Source organism: Cornus florida, unplaced genomic scaffold, assembly GCF_030987335.1.
Source record: "Cornus florida cultivar Cherokee Brave unplaced genomic scaffold, ASM3098733v1 CherokeeBrave_3.0.0_Hap2_Chr11, whole genome shotgun sequence".
Classification (NCBI taxonomy): domain Eukaryota; kingdom Viridiplantae; phylum Streptophyta; class Magnoliopsida; order Cornales; family Cornaceae; genus Cornus; species Cornus florida.
This window is the reverse complement of record NW_026775581.1, coordinates 24,222,763-24,244,521: the sequence shown is the minus strand read 5'-3', so window position 1 is coordinate 24,244,521 and position 21,759 is coordinate 24,222,763. Positions and strand designations below refer to the sequence as shown.

The 21,759-nt window shown below is 34.3% G+C and overlaps 1 protein-coding gene across 1 annotated transcript in view; it reads right to left on the bottom strand.

Annotated features, from left to right (window-relative positions):
- The window catches only part of LOC132286298 (protein ROOT HAIR DEFECTIVE 3 homolog 2-like), a 48,854-nt gene that overhangs the window by 2,140 nt on the left and 24,955 nt on the right, over window positions 1-21,759 (bottom strand). The window contains exons 15-18 of the mRNA XM_059788613.1: window positions 852-976; window positions 428-690; window positions 268-349; window positions 10-171 (exon numbers count right to left, since the gene is read on the bottom strand). Of these exons, the coding sequence (XP_059644596.1) occupies window positions 10-171; window positions 268-349; window positions 428-690; window positions 852-976 (632 nt within the window). The remainder of the gene's footprint in view (window positions 1-9; window positions 172-267; window positions 350-427; window positions 691-851; window positions 977-21,759) is intronic.

Genomic DNA, 21,759 nt, shown 5'->3' with positions numbered 1-21,759 from the left:
TATAACTACCTTCTTCCACGTGCTTGAAGCAAGAGGATCTGCAGAAGCTCCAATGCTCCTATCTTGGGTAGAAGGAACAGCCACTGTTCCATCGGATTCCTCATCCAATTGTATCTCATCAGATTCCTCATCCAATTGTATTGCAGCCAAAACAGATAAAAGCTTCAGAGACTGCAACATAATGATAAAATACACCATTTAGGAACTGCCAAATTATGCACATACAAGTAATACTAACTCCCATCATGATAGATCTTTGCAGATTACCGCAGAGCGTGCGACCTTCGCTTTTGTTATAATGTCTTCCTTCTTAGTCGGCTTTGAGTCAAAGTGGAAATCAGTTGAGAACCTGGAGATGTTCCGAAGCTATAAGCACCAAAATGACAAAAAGACCAATTATAAAACATTCCACCATTAAATTGGCTACCTATACTTCATGCGGATCAGAACTTTCCGTGCTTCCTCTCTTGCCTTTTTCTCCACCATACTTCTAGCGGAGTCCCTCAAATTTTGCAACAATCTGTCAATTGTTGCTTGCTTTAATTCAAAACTGGCGGTAGCAGTTAAAAAACCTGATGTGGCAGCCTCAGTCTCGCGTTTTAGAAGCTTTCTTATTGATGCCCAGGTGTCTTTTCCTCCAGCTTCGAAGAGGGATTCTACAGGTTCAGTCAGAGCTTCGGTAAGTTGTTTCTGCAAGTTAAAAAGATTCCAATTGAGTTACATACAAAATGAACTAAGATTCCTTTTTTGGAAAAAAAAAAAAAAATGATCTAAAAACAAAGAAGAAAAAAAGAAAGAAAAAGGAAGCCCTATTAGAACACCAATGAGATGCACCACAACCATGAAATTACCTCGAAGTTGGCTACTATTTCTGACAACTTCGCACTACGAACAGATAACGCATGTGCCTCAATATCATGATAAAGTTTTTCCCCCACTTTTGAAGCATCCCAATTAGCTTGTCGTATGGCAGCATCTGAAATTGGGGGAGAAATTGACCATCAATTAAGTTAAGGCACAAGTCTATAATTAAATGTTAACTATCCTACTACAATTTAAAAATCAAACAAAAAAAAAAATTTGAAAATATAAATATAAAGGGGTTCTTGTTTCATTTTATTAACATAACTATCAATTTTGGAAATTATTATACTTTTAAATTAATTCCAAAAGATTGCTAAAATAAATAATAATAATAATAATAATAATAATAATAATAAAAGAAGAAACAAAATGAAACATGATTACCAAAAATCAGCCATTCTCAAATAGTTAAAACAGTAAAATCCGTATAATTTAATTCTACTATCTTCAATGCATATATTTACTCAAGTATTGCATTACCAAAAAATGTAAATTATACTCCTGAAACCATAGTTAGTAAAAATACGGTGAAATATGTGTCTGTAAACATATGGATTTTATTTGCCTTTCTTATTTAAAAAACATTTAAAAAATTGTCATAAAAAAACAAAAATGAAAAAAAACAAATTGTTTGTGTTGGAAATTGTATCTCAAATTCCTATTCTAATTAGGATTCTATTTTAGAGTTGCCTTCTATAAGGTAATTTCTTATTTGGCAAGTTTTGGCCTATAAGAAATTATAAATCTTGTGGAACAAAGAATTATATTTGTAACTCTATAAATAGGTACATATGTTGTGGGTTGAGACTTATGAGATTAAGAGAGATGTAATCTCGTGAGGGAGTTGATGGGTTGAGGTAGTTTATGAGTTGATAAAGTAGGAAAAACACCGGTAACACTAATAGCGAGGGATTAGGCTCATGGAGTGGTACATGGAAAAAAGGTATGTATATGGTGTTGTTACTCTATTGTTGTAATATATCAATGAATCATAGTGGAATCTCTTCTTATTCATGGACGTAGTCTGATTTTGGCTGAACCATGTATATCTTGTGTTTGTGTGTGATTGCTTTGATACCAATTTGTTGGGGGCAGCGGAAGCGCATGAATAACAAAAATTCGTTATAGCAACGAACCAAAGTAAAATCAAGAATCACGGCAGAAAAATAAACATACCACGCAAAGAACACAAAGATTTGTACATGGTTTGGTAACAGCCTACGCCCACGGTCTGGATCCGGAGAAAGTTTTCACTATGTGTAAAATTGGAGATTACAAGATTTCAACCCCTCACTCTCTTTCAGTATGGATTCCAGAGTCTCTCTCCCTCCATCTCTTTCAAAACCTCATTACTCAAGCACAACAAAATCGTACTGTGTGTTTTCTCCATAATCTCATCTTTGTCCTTGATCTTTTCTAGCAGTGCATCTTTCACCTTCAACATTTTAGATAACCCTTGTTGAACCAACAAAGCCTGCATCCTAACCCACTACAGGTTGAAATCTTTTTGGCCGTTAAACTTCTTGATTTCTATAAACTTGGATAACTTCCCTGCTTCGAACGAAAGCTCTAATACTAGTTTATTTCGTGCGCTTCTACTGCCCCAACAAATTGGTATTAGGGCTTTGCAAAGAAAACCAATAAAGTAATCACACACAAACACAAGATATACATGGTTGAGCCAAAATCTGCCTACGTCCATGGATGAGAAGAGATTCCACTATGATTCGTAGATATATTACAATAATAGAGTAACAACACCATATATATGCCTTTCTACCATGTACCACTCCACGAGCCTAATCCTTCGCTAGTAATGTCACCGGTGTTTTTCCTACTTTTTCAACTCAAAAACTACCTTTACCCATCAACTCCCTCATGAGACTATATCTCTCTCAATCTCATAAGTCTCAACACACAACATATGTTCCCATTTATAGAGTTACAAACATAATTCCTTGTTAGACAAGGATTATAATTCCTTAAAGGCCAAAACTTACTAAATAAGAAATTACCTAATAGAATACAACTCTAAAATATAATCTTAATTAGAATAGGAATTTGAGACATAATTTCCAATAATCTCCACCTTGGCTAAAATTCCATCTAACTACTCGTTTCGCTACATCAATATGCCCCTAAGGGCCTCAGTAACTACAAGTACCAATCAAGTCCAGAAAATGTCTGAACTTTAGTGTAGGAATGACCTTAGTCATCATATCTGCCAGATTCTCTGCTGTCCCAATCTTCCTCACTGCAATGGCACCCTGTGCAACCACATCTCTGATGAAGTGAAACCTAACATCAATGTGCTTGGTCCTCTTATAGAATATCTAATTTTTAATCAAATGTATAGCACTCTGGCTGTCGTAAAACATAGTCAAATCGTCCTGTTGCAAGCCCAAATCACCAACCAAGCCTCTCAGTCATATAGTTTCCTTCACTACCCTGTAGCTGCCATATACTCAGCCTCAGTAATAAACAATGCAACTACGGGCTGCAAAGTCACTTTCCAACTAATCACACTCCTATAAAGAATGAAGACATACCCTGTCAAGGACCTCTTCTTATCAAGATCTCCAGCATAATCCGAATCAACATATCCAACAACACTCCCACACGTGTCACTACCTCTGTCATAGACTAACCCAACATTTGCATTGCCTCGCAAGTATTGTAATATCCACTTCATGGCCTGTCAATGGACTTTCCTAGGTTTATCCATGTATTTGCTTATTACACTAACTGCATCTAAAATGTCTAGTCTAGTGTACACCATAGCATACATAAGGCTACCAACTGCACTAGCATAAGGAACAGGAGACATGCGCTTTACCTCCTCCTAGGTCTTTGGTGACAATCGTGCTAAAAGTCTAAAATGGGCAGCCAATGGAGTATTCATAGGTTTTTATACCTGTATACCGAAGTGTTCCAGCACCTTCCCTATGTATTTCTTTCATGACAAATATAATCTGCCCGCTTCTCTGTCCCTATGAATTTCCATTCCCAATATCCTCTTTGCAGCACCAAGATCCTTCATCTCAAATTCACAAATAAGCTGAGCCTTCAACATGTTGATTTCAGACATGTTCTTGTAAGCCATCGACATATCATCAACATACAGCAACAAGTACAAATACGAACCATCTGAGAGCTTCATGTGATACACACAACTGTCAAACTTACTCCTACACTAGCGATCCTAACCATAAAGGTGTCAAATCGCTTGTACCTCTGTCTAGGAGACTGCTTTAGCCTATACAAGGACTTCTTCAGTAAGCAAACATGATCTTCCTTTTTCTTGAAAACCCATTTATAACCCACAATTTTCTGGCCCTTAAGCTTCTTAACTATCTCCCAGGGTCGTATCCAGCAGATATGATGACTAAGGTCATTCTTACACTTAAGTTTAGACATTGTCTACACTTGATTGGTACTTGCAGTTGTTGAGGCCCTTAGGGGCATGTGGAGGTGGTGAAAGGAGTAGCTGGATGGAATTTTAGCCAAAGTGGAGATTGTTGAAAATTGAATCTCAAATTCCTATTCTAATTAGGATTCTATTTTTGAGTTGCATGCTATTAGGTAATTTCTTATTTAGGATGTTTTGGCCTCTAAGGAATTGTAATCCTTGTCCAACAAGGAATTATGTTTATAACTCTATAAATGGGTACATATGTGGGTTGAGACTTATGAGATTGAGAGAGATGTAGCCTCATGAGGGAGTTGATGGGTAGAGGTAGTTTATAAGTTAATAAACGAGGAAAAACACCGGTGACACTGATAACGAGGGATTAGGCTCGTGGAGTGGTACATGGTAAAAGAGCATGTATATGGTGTTATTACTCTATTATTGTAATATATCTACAAATCATAGTGGAATCTCTTCTCATCTAAGGACGTAGGCCGATTTTGGTTGAGCCATGTATATCTTATGTTTGTATGTGATTGCTTTGTTGGCTTTCTTTGTGTTTCACATGCTTCCGCTGCCCAACAAATTTGTATCAGAGCCAAAGGTGAAGGAGATCCAAAAAATATAAGAAGTCTCAACATGTACTGCAACATGCTTCAGTTGTAGGTGAAGTCAATTAGCATGGTTATATAGCAAGGAGCTCGAGTACTCAAGTTGGAGCCTTAGAGGTTTAACTGATCGGGCAGCGTAGAGTGTGGGCAATCGGAGTTTTGCAGAAGGATCGTCAAGATTGAAGCTGCAACAGAATTGTTTTCATCACTGCCGTGACAGCAAAAGGAGTACCTGGATAGAATTTTAACCAAGGTGGATATTGTTGGAAATTGTGTCTCAAATTCTTATTCTAATTAGGATTCTTTTTTTAGAGTTATATTCAATTAGGTAATTTCTTAGTTGGCAAGTTTTGGCTTCTAAGGAATTGTAATCCTTGTCGAACAAGGAATCATGTCTATAACTCTATAAATGGGTACATATGTTGTAGGTTGAGACTTATAAGATTGAGAGAGATGTAGTCTCATAAGGGAGTTGATGGGTAGAGGTAGTTTATGAGTTGATAAAGTAGGAAAAACACTGGTGTCACTGATAGCGAAGGATTAAGCTCGTGGAGTGGTACATAGTAAAAAGGTATGTATATGGTGTTGTTACTCTATTGTTGTAATATATCTACGAATCATAGTGGAATCTTTTCTTATCCATGGTCGTATGCTGATTTTGGCTGAACCCTATATATCTTGTGTTTGTATGTGACTGTTTTGTTGGATTTTTGTGTTTCGCACACTTTCGCGGACTAATAGTTTGAGTATAACACTTATTTTGTTGTTTAAGAAATTGTTATTAAAAATTCGATAAGAAATATATAATTTTTCTTCTCTTATGCCTTGTATGTTTCATTTCAACAATATAAAAGGCTAAAAATAATAAGAAAGTATGGAGTGTTGTCGAGAGATAGAGGATTCTACATCATTGAAGAGTTTGTAGAAATTGGTAAATTCTAGAAGATTTCAGAAGTGTAGTAAGTTTGCAAATATGTATATATTTAGGTAGAGAGTTGTATTAACTAAACTTTAACTATAGATTGTAATGTATCCTAACCAAAGAGGTCTATATATATATGGACCCAAACTCTAAAAGTGAAGTTGAGAGAATAAAATTTAAGTGGAGAGTTGTAGTAACTAAACCTTAACCAATGATTGTAATGTATCCTAACCGTCGATTGGGGAAAATGTTTGTAAGGAGTCAACACCAACTTCAAAAGTGAAGTTGAGAAGTTTTAGGAGTAAGTGAGTGCATAAAGTCAAGGGTGTATAAAATGCGTAGTTAAGTTTAGTACATTTATACGAAGTGGTGTTTAGTACAAATAAAACATGTAGGTTCGTAGGAGTTGAGAAGTTTTGGGAGTAAGTGAGTGTAAGAATAAAGTTTTGTACGCTTAGAAAGAATAAAATGCTTAGGTACGTATGGGAATAATTGGCGTAGTGTTGGCGAATTTACTAACTAGGCCTGGAACTATCATTTATTAATTGATATTATATAATAGCAAATCATTAAGTTTCACTTATCTCGTTAGTTTTGGAATTAGGAGAAGTAACAAAAGTTTATAATCATCACCATATTAGCCATTCTTATCAAATTGAAAAAGTATACATTCTTAAACATTAAATGTGCACTCACATCTTGAATAACTTTCATTAGTAAATTATTTTATCAAATCCCAATAGAGTTACAAAGTATATTTAGTTGGTGTTTTCATCAGAATAAAAAAAAATGCATAGGTTGCTTACAATGGAAAGTACAAGAAGTATAAAATCATGCGTATATGAGATCCTAATTTCAAGCAATAAAAAAATTAGTCAATTCAAAGGCATCAACCATAGAGTATAGTAGGTTTGGGTAGTATAGATTTTAAGAATGGAATATTAAATAACAATAAAATTTTTGAAAAACAAGAGGCCTAAAGCCGCATGTTACACGAAAAATAGAGAAAATGTGATTCAATAATATTGATATATATTCCATAATTCATTTGTGCATTACTATTTCATTTCCTTTAACAGGGAATCCATCAGATTTACTAGCAAAAGGAATCCATTAAGGCTTAAACGTGTGACCTACATATGGAAGACAACAATAGATTTTTGCGTCTTATATGATCTTTAATATGAGCACAGCTCTTCTTATAAAGCATTGGAGCTACTTAGCTTGTTAAAGCTTCAAAATCTTCTAGATAGGCTAAGCAAAATTCCAATGATAATATTCTATAGGAACCTTAAAACTTTATACATTTCGCACCAAATTTAAAGACAAGAACCTCTTACCCCCTTCCCTCCTCTCCTTTCTTTGTTTAAAAGGGTTGGAGTAGGGGGAATTTAGTTGTGAAGGGTTTAAATTATTATAATACTAAGTATTTGTTAGCAGATATGATAGCCACGGTTATGGAATGACTTACCATATTAGTAGAGATTTATGCTATAGAATAAGTAATAAAATATGCTATGATTTGATTCAGATCTTATTTTATTTTATTTATTATAATATGAGCATGTGCTCTTTTTTATTTATAGATACTAGAGCTGTGAATGAGTGATTCATCTTATTCAAGCCTTTACACAATTCTCAACTTTTTTCTTCTTTTTATATTTCTTCTTAGTATCAGAGCTAACACCTTTCCACACCTTTTATCAGCCTTGATATTTGTGCGACAGTCATCTTAGGTTGTTTGTGACATCGTGTGATATTGCCTACATATGTTTTTATGTATTCTTGTTTTGTGATCAAAAATATGTATTTTTAAGTTTTACAAATTCTTTTTTACTCTTCTTGGGTTGGGTAAATTGAGATCGTTGGTCTCCAACACCTAGAGAGGGTTTGGTTGAGTCTACAGAGAGGTTCTAGATATTAAGAATGAGGTTGTCTGTCTATATGTAAGTGGGCAGCGTTCCTTAAAAAAAGTCTGTATTTGCACTTTTCGGGAATGGTCTAAGGAAACATTGTTATTATTTATGGTTTAAGGAGACATTTTGATTTATTAATAGAATTTGTGGTGTTTTTGGAGTTGTTAAATGTTGTGTGATAGATTATGGCAGATTTAGGGTCCTCGACTGTTGATTTTCTTGGCTCAAGTTTTGTGGGTAGTGGTGCCATTTTTTCCATCAACTCATTAGAAAATCCAGGATTTCAAATCACCACAGTGAAGTTAGATGGCTCCAACTATTTAACTTGGGCACAGTCTGCCAAGATGTTTATTAGTGGCAAAGAAAGATTGGCTATATTACTGGTTCTGAGAAAGAGCCATTTGAGTCAGAGAGGGCATATCCACATTAGTTTGCAGATAACGATATGGTTATATCTTAGCTAGTCAATTTGATACAGCCAAACATAGCCATTGGTTATATGTTTATGAAAACTGCTAAGTAGATCTGGGATTTAGTTCAACACACTTATTCTCAGAGGCAGAATAATGCACGGATTTTTCAGTTGGGGCAAAACATCACCAGGATTTCTCAGGGTGACTTGATAGTTTTAGGTTATATCGCCAAGCTGCGTGCTATTTTGGAAGAGATGTCATATTATGATTTCTTCCACTCTTGAAAGGATCCAGATGATATAGTTTTATATGTAGGGATTGTGGAAAAGAATCGAGTGTTTCTGTTTTTTGCTGGGTTGAACGACGAGTTTGAGTACGCTCATGTTCATTTATTGGGCTTATCTTCATTCCCTACTATTGAGGATGCACATTCCCATGTGTTGTTAGATATAAGCCATCAGAATCATCCATTAAGTGTTACTTCTGTTGATCATTTTGCTATGGCAATTTAGGTTCCCAACCTTTCAAGAACTGCACCATCCAAGTTTGTTCAGAATTCTACCACCGGTCTTCCTCTATGACGACAACGTGAGAGATGTGACTATTGTGCAAAAATTGGTCACATCAAATCTCGTTGGTATGCACTACATGGACGCCCATTGCAATAGAAACAATAGCCTCGATCCTCTGCACATTCTGTTACACAACCAGTCTCATTGTCAACTCCTGACAACTCTGCCTCTATATCTTCTACCATATTTAGCTTGACTCAAGCTGATTTGGACAAGTTCAAACAATTATTCAAATCAAATGGAGGCATCATCTTACCCAACCTCTACTTATGCCAACTCAGGTACTATTGCATTTGCACATACTGTATTTGCATCTTCGATACCATGGATCATTGATTCTGGTACTTCAAACAGTATGATTGATATGTCTTTATTCTTCTAATCTTATACTATCTGCTTTGGCCATTGCAAGGTATGCCTTACGGATGGCTCTCCATCTTCCATTATTGGGAAAGGTCACATATCAGTTACTCCTTCATTAACTATGTTAAATGCACTTCTTGTTCCACAGTTGACTAAAAATCTTATTTTTTGTACTAGCATTACTAAACAATTAAATTATAGTGTAACGTTTTTCCCTCTCACTGTATTTTTTTGGATCTGGTATCGAAACGAACGATTGGCAGTGGGCGTGAAATGGATAGCCTATACCTGTTGGATGTTCTATTATCACCTCAAGCACATTCAATTTCATTATCAAACTCTGTTTCATCTAATAAAGCTCAACTTATACGTTGGCACATGTATTTAAGACATATTTCTTTCCGTTATTTAAAATATTTGTTTCCTTCCTTATTTGTTAACATGACAGTTTAAGATTTATCCTGTGAGACGTATCACCTGGCTAAACATGTTTGTTCCAATTATCCTACTAGTAGTAATAAATCTATATTAACACCTTTTGAACGTGTTCATTCACATGTGTAGGGTCCTTACCCAATTACTTCTTGTAATACCCCTAATTTTAAAAGGACAGTCTCGGTATTTATTTAATTGTATTAATTTCAATTTATTTGATTAATTGTTTATATGGCTAATTGTTTAATTATTTAATTGATTTAATTGCTTAAGTATTTATTTGAAATGAATTGTTTAATTGATTTTTGTGTGCTAAATGATGAGTGTTAAATTGGTTGAATGTTAGGTGCTTATTTGTAATTATTAGTTACGAATTAAATGATTTAAATGGTTGTTTTTATTTTTTTCTATTTTATTTTAATGGTTTTGGATAATAGGAATGGACCATCCAATTGAGTCACATGGACTACTTGGATATAAGGCTTAATGGGTACAGATATTACCCATGAAAAGTTATGCATACATACATATATATATATATGGGTATATATGTATATAAGGAGATTATATTTTATTATAATTTTTATCAATTTATATATATATAATTATAAGTAATTGTATATATACTTATATGTCACTTAGCGGATTAATTTATAGGTATTTATGCTTATGTTTATTTTTCTTTTCTTTTTTTGTTAAGTTAGCATAATTGGATTATAAGAAGGATTAGGGTTAGTTTATGCAGTATATATATATAACTATATGTCTGCCAAAGGGTTTCATAAAAACCCCATTCACATAATAAGGAGGCAGAGAGTTCTGAGAGAACGGAGAGAGGAAGAAAGAAAAGATTGGCCAAAAACCAAGGCAGAACCAAGGCAGAACCAAGGAGAGGTGTTGTTTGTGGGTTGAACCAAGGACAACAGTGGAGTTGAAAGCAGCCAAGAGTTGCCAGAGAACTAGGATGAAGAAGAGAGATTTCAATCCGAAATCTTAGAGGCAAGTTTTGCTTCTATCTCTTTCCCTTAGACTTGTGTTCTATACATGCCTAGGATAACTTCAGGATAATTAATTAAAATTAATAAACTGTTTTGCATGCTAAATTTGATAAATTATAGTATGTATTTTGTGTTTATATAAACTGTTGGCTTTTGGAATTTCTTACATGATTCTTGAATATAATTTATTTAAATTATGCATAAGAGGTGTAAATAATGTTTTGGGTTGTTCTGACTTAAAACAATAGCCTTAGTACCCTTAACGGAGGAGGACAGAGTCACCGGAGCCGGAGAAGACGAATAGCCCAATTTTTACGTTGAACGGTTCAAGGCACACGTCGACCGATTTTCATGAATAAATCGACATCTGCACATTTTCCGTCGACCGGTTTACATAAACCAGTCGACATCTATATTTTCTGTCAACCGGTTTATATAAACCAGTCAACATCTATGTTTTCCTGTCAACACCTACGTTTTCCCGTCAACATCTAGGGAAAAACATGTCGACCGATTTGCCCAGCATAAGAATTTTTGGATTTTTCGCTTAGGGCGTGTTTAGGGCTATTTTAATAACTCAATGTGTCTAAAATTAGCCTAATAAATTACTGATTGCATAATATACCTAAATATGCTAATTATGGGATTTAATTAACTTAAAAGTTAGTTAGTGGATGTGGATGATGTTAAACTATTTTAAATTAAATACTTGAAGTTAAATAGTTTAATTATACTATTGAGATTTAAGCAATCTATTTGAGATATATGTTAATTTCTTATTGTGTAAATTAAATGCAGGCTACTTAGAATTGTTATCTTTGCTTACTTATATGCAAGATTAGCTATATGGTTTTTATCATGTCTTATTTCTGGATTTATTTGATGCACTACTTATTCTATTGCATTATTTATTGATTGTATGCATTTTATGCACTAGTACGGGATAGTAGCATATTAGGGATGGATTAACTAAAAATATTAAATCCTACCTATTTATATATGACGTAGTAGATTAACTAAAATGTTAAATCCTACATATATTCATGTCAGGTCAACTGATTCAGTTGGATGGCATAACGGATATTTTATTTTTTGTTTTAGGATAAATTATATATATATATATATATATATATATATAGTTACGAGCCATGATTTGAGCTTGAATCTTAGGATCTATGGTTAGGGCACATATATTGCCAGGGATGTGTAACTATCTATAGTATAGTTGTGTGCCCTGGTAGGTCTAGGTACTCATGCCCACTGTATATGCGTTTTGTATGTTGCCTACTATTCTAGTAAAGGCAACCCTATAGTCTAGTGAGTTTCCTTTAGTGTGTACTTATATACGGACTATTAGATATTGTTGTGTTGACAAGGATATATACGTGTATCTGATCTCTGCTTGGATTGTAGTAGAGTAGAAATTATTCGTAGGCCTAGCCTACTTTTATTTTTTAGGTGTTTGACAGTTCCAGTCTTAACGCTTGATTATGCCAAGCAGAGATAGTTATTCACTCTTCCGACTCTACATAGGACTTTTCTGCATGTTTTAGTTTTGGATTTTATTTCAGTTTAGTTAAGGCATTATTAGGGATCCATTCGATGGATTCATGAGTTGTAATGATATTCGAGGATTTGGATCTTTATTTTAAAGGCTTAATTATTATTTAATTTAAGGATTTTATTTTAGTTTTCTTTCTGCTTATTTATTTATTCTTATTCTTTTTGTACTTAATGCCTGTTAAATACTTTAATTGTTTGATATTTTCCTTGGGTTTGGGCTTAGGCCTGATCAACCCATGTCTCGGAGTCGAGGGGTATCAAGGTTAGTATCAGAGCACTCCAGGTTCAAGTGTCTCTAGGATTCTTTCGTGTAAGACTTCGGCATAACGTATTCTTTTATTTAGGATTTGTTGTATTCCTTTACGGTCCACTTAAATCGTACTAATGTCTATCTTTCGATGTTAACAAAATGGTTAACGCTAAAAGAAGCCAGGACAATCAGAGAAATAAGCAGCGAAGGGGAACGGCACGTTGGTAGCAGGATTCCCTACGGCGTCAACAAATGGAGGAAGGACAACAACTGCCTAGGTTTCAGGAGGTGGAGTATGAGGAAGATGGTCAGTTGCAGATCGAGTAGGAGGAAGTATAACAGACTCAAGAGTCTCAGGATCGGGGCCACACTCAGGGCAGGGATCAAGAGTATTCTCCTCAGTTAGTTTACATCATTGCTCAGGCTGTAGCAATAGGCATAACAATTACACTTCAGAATCAACCGCATATTCAGCAGACACTAGTAGCAATACCAATGGTTCAGAATATGTTTAAGGGTCATTGCTTTTCCTGTGGAGATTATGGGCATACAGCTAAAGAATGTCCTGGGTGGGGATAGTAAAATGGGGGACTACAAGAAGGACAAGGTCAGCCACAGGCTAAACAACTGAGAGAGCAATTTAGTACCTTCAAGGGTAGTTTTTATAAGTGTGGAGAGCTTGGCCACACTTCTAGGCAGTGTCCTAAATGAGGAGATACCAGGCCATCTAAGAAGGAGGGTACCGAATCACAAGGAGGAATGCTCTTTTAGGAGTTATAATTAGTACTAGTAGTAGTGGGAGTATTGTTAGAAGTGTGGTAATGTTAACTCACGTATACTAGTATTATTTTACCTTTAAAGATTATATGATAATTATTTTTTTGGAAGTTTATGATTCAAAGAAGTTCTTAATAAAGTGAACTGGTGATTTTCATATCTCTGTTTTATTTCATAAGAGCATTTTGTGGTATTTGCATAATGGGTTTACTAAACCATATTGGAAAGTGTATGTTGTGATAATAAAGGAGTATCATAAAGGATTGATTGGTATTTGGGCAGGTAAACAAATTTTGCTTATAACTACATTGTGTGGATACGAGACGGTTACCCATAAATTTATAAAAGAAACTTATGGTAATCAATTCTGTAAGTTTGATTTTTAAGAAAGGATTCCCAAGAAAGAGTGATATCCTAAATATGAGTAGATTTTATAGTGCATTATATACTATATGTGTTTTGCTCTACGGAGTATTCAAAAACTAGTGTTTATAGTTTAATTTGTAACACAAGTATGTGATTGACCACATAGTATTTTTACACCTATAGGCGTACCGCTATTTTATGTGAGAGCGATGAGCCTGCGACACTAGATATTGGTAGACTTAAATTTTTAGCCAATCTATTAGTCTTGGACATGCATTCTTATAACATGATACTTGGGATGGATTGGTTATCTCATTACCATACCCAAGTTAATTATTATGATAGGTCAATTATTTTCACTAAACCTGGTTAGGGTATGTACGTCGTCGCTATGCCACGTTTTAATGGGGTTTCTAGCACGTATTTGTTTTACATTAAAGAGGAGATCGAGGAGGAGGTTACTGTATCATTGGATGGTATACCAATTATACAGGAATTTTTGAATGTTTTCTAAGAAATTCTAAGGTTGCCACCAAGTTGAGAGACAGACTTCGTGATTGACTTAGCTCCAGGCATTGTGCCTATTGTTAGGGCACCATACAGGATGAGACCAGTGGAGATGCTCGAACTAAGGTATCAGATTCAGTAATTACTCAGTCAGGGTTTTATTCGTAGGAGTATTTCACCTTGGTGAGCACCAGTTTTGTTTGTGAAGAAGAAGGATTGATCACTTCGCCTATGTATAGATTACAGGGAGTTGAATAAGGTTACTATTCGTAATTAGTACCCTTTGGCTATGATTGATGGTCCTTTTGATCAATTGAAGGGAGCTACTTATTTCTCTAAGATTGATTTGCATTCTGGATATCATCAACTTCGGGTTAGGGAGCAAGATGTTCCTAAGACAACGTTTCTCATTAGATATGGTTCTTATGAGTTCCGTGTCATGCCTTTTGGTTTGACTAACGCACCAGCAGTATTCATGAATTTAATGAGCAGAATCTTTAGGGTTTATTTAGATCAGTTTGTCATCGTATTTATTAATGATATCTTGATTTATTCTAAGTCAGAGGAAGATCATGCTAGACATCTTCGCACAGTGTTATAGACATTTCGTGAACATTAGTTATTTGCTAAGTTTGAGAAATGTGAATTTAAGCAGCGAGACACATAGTGTCTGAAAAGGGAATAACAGTGGATCCAGCCAAGGTCTCAGTAATGGTAGAGTAAGGACAACCTACTACCCCTTCGGAGATACGGAGTTTTCTAGGATTGGCAGGATACTATCGCAGATTCATTCAGGGGTTCTCGAAGATAGCAGGACTACTTGCTCATCTGACTAAGAAGGATGTACGGTTCGTATGGGATGAACATTGTCAGAAAGTTTTTGATGAGCTAAAGAGCAAGTTGACTTCTGCACCGGTTCTGTCTACATCGCAGAGTGGGATAGAGTATCTTGTCTACACGAATGCTTCTTTGCAAGGTCTCAAGTGTGTTTTGATGCAGGGGGAGCGACCAATTTCGTATGGATCTCGTAAGCTTAAGCCTCATGAGCTTAATTATTCGACACATGATTTGGAGTTGGCAGCTGTGGTCTTTGCCTTGTGTATTTGGAGGCATTATCTGTTGGGAAAGTCCTTTAGATTATTTAGTGATCACAAGAGTCTGCAGTATTTGTTCACTCAGCAGGAACTGAATATGAGACAGCGCCGATGGTTAGAGTTCGTGAAAGACTATCATTTCTCTATATAGTAACATCCAGGGAAAGTGAATATGGTGGCAGATGCACTCAGTTGTCGACCCTATGCTAGTCTATATGCATTATTCGCCATTGAGTGGGATGCTTTAAAGATAGTTGATGAGTTGTCTGATACTTTTATACCTTGCATGGTAGTTACACTTTCTATCATTCACAAGGTATTGAAGGCATAACTCATAGATCAGCAGTGCATTAATAAAGTTATAGAGATAGCTTCTTGGGAGGTTCTATTCTATCATCTTGGAACTGAAAGAGGCTTGAGGTACAAACAGCGTTTGTGGTACCTTCTGTTGATAATTTGAGGAAGGATGTGATAACTGGACTCACCATTCTGAGTTTTTTGTTCATCTAGGAGGAGATAAAATGTATTAAACTATGAAGCGACAGTTTTGGTGGGCAGGTATGAAAAAAGGCATTGCTATCTTTGTTTCTAAGTGTAGTACTTACCAAATAGTTAAGATTGATCATCACAGACACCCAAGTTCTCTACAACCACTACTTATATTAGAGTGGAAATGGGAGAGCATTTCTATGAATTTTGTAGAGGGATTGCCTAATTCATTTAAGGATCATAATTCTATTTGGGTTATCATTCATAGGTTGACTAAATCATCTCATTTCTAGCTTATTCGCACTAATTTCACTTCGGAACAGTTAATAAGACTTTACATTACAGAGATTGTAAAGTTACATGGCATTTTGTTATCTATTATATTGAAAACGGATTCAAACTTTGTGTCGGCATTTTGGAAGAGTTTTCAGCAGGCTTTGGGTATCAAGTTGCATCTTAGTACTGCTTATCATCTTCAAACTGATGGGCAAACCGAGTGGGTTAATCAGATTATGGAGGATATGTTTTATTCTTGTGTCTTTGATTTTAAGGGTCATTAGGATGACTATTTGCCACTTGTGGAGTTTGCATATAACAATAGTTTCCACAAGACTATTGGTATGGCACCATTTGAGGCATTATATGGTCGACCATATAGATCTTCTATTTGTTGGATGAAAGTTGGAGATAGTAGATTTTTGGGTTCTGAATTCATTAAGAATACCTCAGAAAAGATTGCCCTTATTAAGGATCCCATGCGCACTGCCCAGAGTAGGCAGAAGAGTTATACAGATCACCTATGAAGGGAGTAATGCACTTTGGGAAGAAAAGGAAGTTGTCTCCGTGGTTTGTCGGTTCTTTTATGATTACGGATCAAGTTGGAGCTATAGCTTATCGGTTCGCACTTCTAGATCACTTACATCGTGTCCACAACGTGTTTAATGTTTCCATGTTGTGAAAATTTCTGCGAGACGAGGATCAGTATCAATATATCGATGTTGGTGAGATTGATTTGCAACCGGATGCAACTTATGTGGAGCCACCGTGTCATATTATAGACCGTATGGACAAAAATTCTTCACAACAAGGTTAGATCATTAGTGCGTGTCCAGTGGGGTCACCATAGTGAGGCTGAGTCCACGTAAAAACGGGAGGATGTCAATTGCTCACAGTTTCCAGAGATAATGGAATAAGGTAAGGGCGAATTCCGAGGATAGAATTCCTTTTGTTAGGGGGAAAAAATGTAATACCCCTAATTTTAAAAGGATAGTCTCGGTATTTATTTAATTGTTTTAATTTTAATTTATTTGATTAATTTTTATATGGCTAATTGTTTAATTATTTAATTAATTTAATTGCTTAAGTATTTATTTGAAATGAATTGTTTAATTAATTTTTGTGTGCTAAATGATAAGTGTTAAATTGGTTGAATGTTATGTGTTTACTTGTAATTATTAGTTACGAATTAAATGATTTACATGGTTGTTTTTAGTTGTTTTATTTTATTTTAATAGTTTTCGATAATAGGAATGGACCATCCAATTAAGTCACATAGACTACTAGCATAAGAGGCTTAATGGGTACAGATATTACCCATGGAAAGTTATGCATATATATATATGGGTATATATGTATATAAGAATATTATAGTTTATTATAATTTTTATCAATTTATATATATATATATATATATATATATATAATTATAAGTAATTGTATATATATGTAATACCCCAATATTTTAAAAGATTTATTAATTGGGATTAATTAGTTTTATTTTATTTAAAAATAATTTGTTTGATTTAATTGGAATTAATTGCATTTATTTTATTTTTAAATGATTTATTTTATTTAATTAAGTGTTAGATTAATTGTCTTATTTTAATTAAGTTATATTTCGTGATTATGTATGATGATTGATTATTTGTGTGCTTAATTATTAATTAAATTGTTGGCATGTTGATTTTATTGGTATGGTGTGACTTAGTTATAAATTCTTGTTTGTTTATGTGCTTCATGTAATTAGTTATTTTAATTTAAGGGTTTATTTAATTATTTTATTTGTTTAAATTAATTAGATTGGGCTTAAAAAATGTTGGACCAAAGGATATGGTCTTAGGCTTGGATAAAGCCTTATTGGGTTAATTAATACGGACCCATGGTTATAAAGATATTTAAATAATTATCTTTGCATAATTTTATTTATATGTTTAATTATATTTATATAAATATAATTAATTAATTATTATTATGGAAGGATATATCTGTATATATTAATTTATATATATATATATATATATATATATATATATATGTATATGACTTAATTAATTAATGGTTAATTATGGAAGGTTATCTACATATATATATTATATAATATGTGTGTATATATTTTATATTATTTGATTTGGATTTTAATGTGTATAAATTATACACATAAGGTTTAGGGTTGAAAGTTTTCCACGTTAAAAAAATAAGAAAGACAAAGAGAGAAGAAAAGAAGGTTGACAAGGGGGATGCCAGATTTGGAAAGAGGACACCAGAATTGGAAGAGACAATCAGCTTGAAGCATCTATTTCGGTTCGAAACCTTCAGGCGAGTTCTTCTCTAACTTTCCTCTTAGAACTCATAAGGATTTTACTTTGAGTATCAATGTATAGATTAATAACCATGGTTAGATCGGAGCAATTAAAAGCATAAATTATGATTTTTGATTTTTGAATTATCGGATTTTAATTGCATATATATATATATATATATGGGTGTTGTATATATTTTTAAAGTGAATGGTTATGCTTGATCTATGACCCAAAAGGGTTATTTAGAGTTTATAGAATTTCTAGGAATTTTTTATAATTTTCTAGATTGGTTTTATATTTTTAGAGAATTTATTGGATTTATTTTAAATTTACTTTTGGGTATTATATACATATATTATATTTTTATTCATTACTGGAAGCGTAACTGTTTCGGGGGTTACACAAAAGGAGCTGGATTCTGTGTGGCACGGCACACAACCCTTTCGGTGGAACCTAGGATGGTCCTGATGATATGCGGATGATTTAATGTGGGCGTGTGCATGGAAGTTGGTACAACCGCTGATCTGGGCTATATGATTAATTTAATATAAATAGATTGATCCAGTGTGATGCAGTCCTATGGGGATTCAGTGTACCACAGATTTGAGCCTCAGATGCGGCTGGATCAAAAGAGAGATTGATATAGTGCAGCGCAGATGCATGGAGGTGTGGTAAAATGATCTGGTGTGACGCGCACACAGGACAAGTTACATCCAGCGAATAACAGAGTGTGATGTCAGCCAGTAGGAGAATCAGGCGCGTAGGCAGTGCGTGAGAGCATATAAGCACGCATGAGGTCAGTTGCCAGTGCTAGGTGGTACGTGGAGGCGCGTTTAGAGTCTTTCGGCACGTGTGCAGGTGCGTAGGGGCGCATGAGGTGGTATTTAAGGTCTCGGTAAGGTCCTGTGGGGTCCAGTGAATTTTCAGATTTAATTTCAAGGCTGTTAGGGTTGAAAACAACCACTAGAGGAGATATTCTCTGTGTTCTGAGAGCCATAGAGTATCACATCGGTATTTAATGGGCGTATATATAATTAATTAATAATTGAGGATGGAAGGAGGTGTGTGTGTGTGTGTATATATATATATATTATCATTTATATATGTGTATATATAATTTAATTAATTTATGAGTTGTATGGAATGATGTTTATATACGTATATATTGAAATATATGTATATATGATTTTGAATAATAAAGGATTATTAGGGAAGGTGTTATATATATATATATATATATATATATATATATATATATATATATATAAGAGGTTTAAATAATGTTTAGGGTTGTTCTAGACTTAAAACAGTAGTACTCTTAATGAAGGAGGACGGAGTCGCCGGAGCCGGAAAAGACGAACAACCTAGTCTTTACGTCAACCGGTTTAGGGCACACGTCAGCTGGTTTTTATGAATCGGTTGATGTCTGCACACTGTTGTTTGGTTTACATAAACCAGTCGACATCTATGTTTTCTGTCAACCAGTTTACATAAACTAGTTAACATCTACGTTTTCCTGTCAACATCTTTATTTTTCCATCAACATCTGTGTTTTCCCGTCAACATCTAGGGAAAAACATGTCGACCGATTTGCCCAGCGTAAGAAGTTTTGGATTTTTCGCTTATGCCATGTTTGGGGCTATTTTAATAACTCAGTGTGTCTAAAATTAGCCCAATAAATTTCTGATTGCATAATATACCTAAATATGCTAATTATGGGACTTAATTAACTTAAAAGTTAATTAGTGGATGTGGATGATATTAAACTGTTTCAAATCAAATACTTGAAGTTAAATAGTTTAATTATGCTATAGAGGTTTAAGCAATCTATTTGAGATGCATGTTAATTTCTTATTGTGTAACTTAAATACATGCTACTTAGAATTGTTATCTTTGCTTACTTATATGCAAGATTAACTATATGGTTTTTGTCATGTCTTATTTCTGGGTTTATTTGATGCATTACTTATTCTGTTGCATCATTTATAGATTGTATGCATTTTATGCACCAGTATGGGATGGTGCATATTAGGGATGGATTAACTAAAAACATTAAATCCTACCTATTTATATGTAATGGAGTGGATTAACTAAAATATTAAATCCTACATATATTCATGTCAGGTCAACTGATTTAGTTGGATGGTATACCAGATATTTTATTTTATGTTTTAGGATGGATTATATATATATATATATATATATATATATATATATATATATAGTTATGAGCCATGATATGAGCTTAAGTCTTAGGATCTATGGTTAGGGCTCATATATTGTCAGGGATGTGTAGCTAGATATAGTGAGTTATGTGCCTTGGTAGGTCTAGGTACTCATGCCCACTATATGTGTGCTTCGTATGTTGCCTACTATTCAGGTTGAGGTAACCCTATAGTTCAGTGACGTTCCTTTAGTGTGTACTTATATACGGACTAATAGATATTGTTAGGTTAACTAGGATATATACGTGTATCGGGTCTCTGCTTGGATTGTAAAAGAGTAGAACTTGTTCGTGTGCCTGATCCACTATTATTTTTCAAGTGTTCGACAATTCCAGTCTTAGTGCTTGATCTTGCCGAGCAGAGATAGTTATTCACTCTTCCGACTCTACGTAGGACTCTTCTACATGTTTTAGTTTTGGATTTTATTTCAGTTTCAGTTGAGGCATTATTAGGGGTCCATTCGATGGATTCCCGAGTTGTAATGATATTCGAGGATTTGGATATTTATTTTGGAGGCTTAATTATTATTTAATTTAAGGATTTTATTTTAGTTTTCTGTCTGCTTATTTATTTATTCTTATTCATTTTGTACTCAATGCTTGTGAAATACTTTAATTGTTTGATATTTCCCTTGGGTTTGAGCTTGGGCTTGATCAACCCATGTCTCGAAGTTGAGGGGTATCACACTTCTAGCCTTAGATTTTAATATTTTGTATTGTTAATTGATGATCATAGTTATGTTATATGGGTTTATTTTATGAAAACCAAAAATAAGGTGTACACCATTTTAAAAAAATTTATGACAATAGTTCAGACTCAATATGGTTGTACCATGAAAAAATTTAGATCTGACCAGGGTACGGAGTACACTTATAGGGAGGTACAGCAGTTATGTATAGAATTTGGGATTGAACATTAGATGTCTAATGTTAAATCCCTTAACAGAATGGCTGTTTTGAAAGAAAGAATCACCACATCCTTGACTTAGCCAGAGCAATCTGCATTGGTATAAATGTTCCCTAATCATTTTGGAAAGATGCAGTTCTTAAAGCTGTCTACATCATTAATAGAACTCCTTCTAGGGTTTTTAACTTTGCAGCCCCCCACTCTCAATCTTACATCCAAATTCATTTTATTTATTTATTTATTTATTATTATTCCTTCGCGAGTGTTCGAGTGTGTGTGCTTTATTCAGTAGTTGGGGCAAACTCGTACAAAGCTTAACCCCAAGGCTTTGAAGTGTGTGTTTTTTTGGCTATTCTTACTCTCAAAAAGGTTATAGGAGTTACCATCCTCCTAGTAGTCAGCGGTTTATATCCATGGATGTTTCTTTATTTGAGCATACACCATACTATAGTTATTCAGTTGGTTCTCAAATTGAATGGTTCCCATTGAATACAATTGAT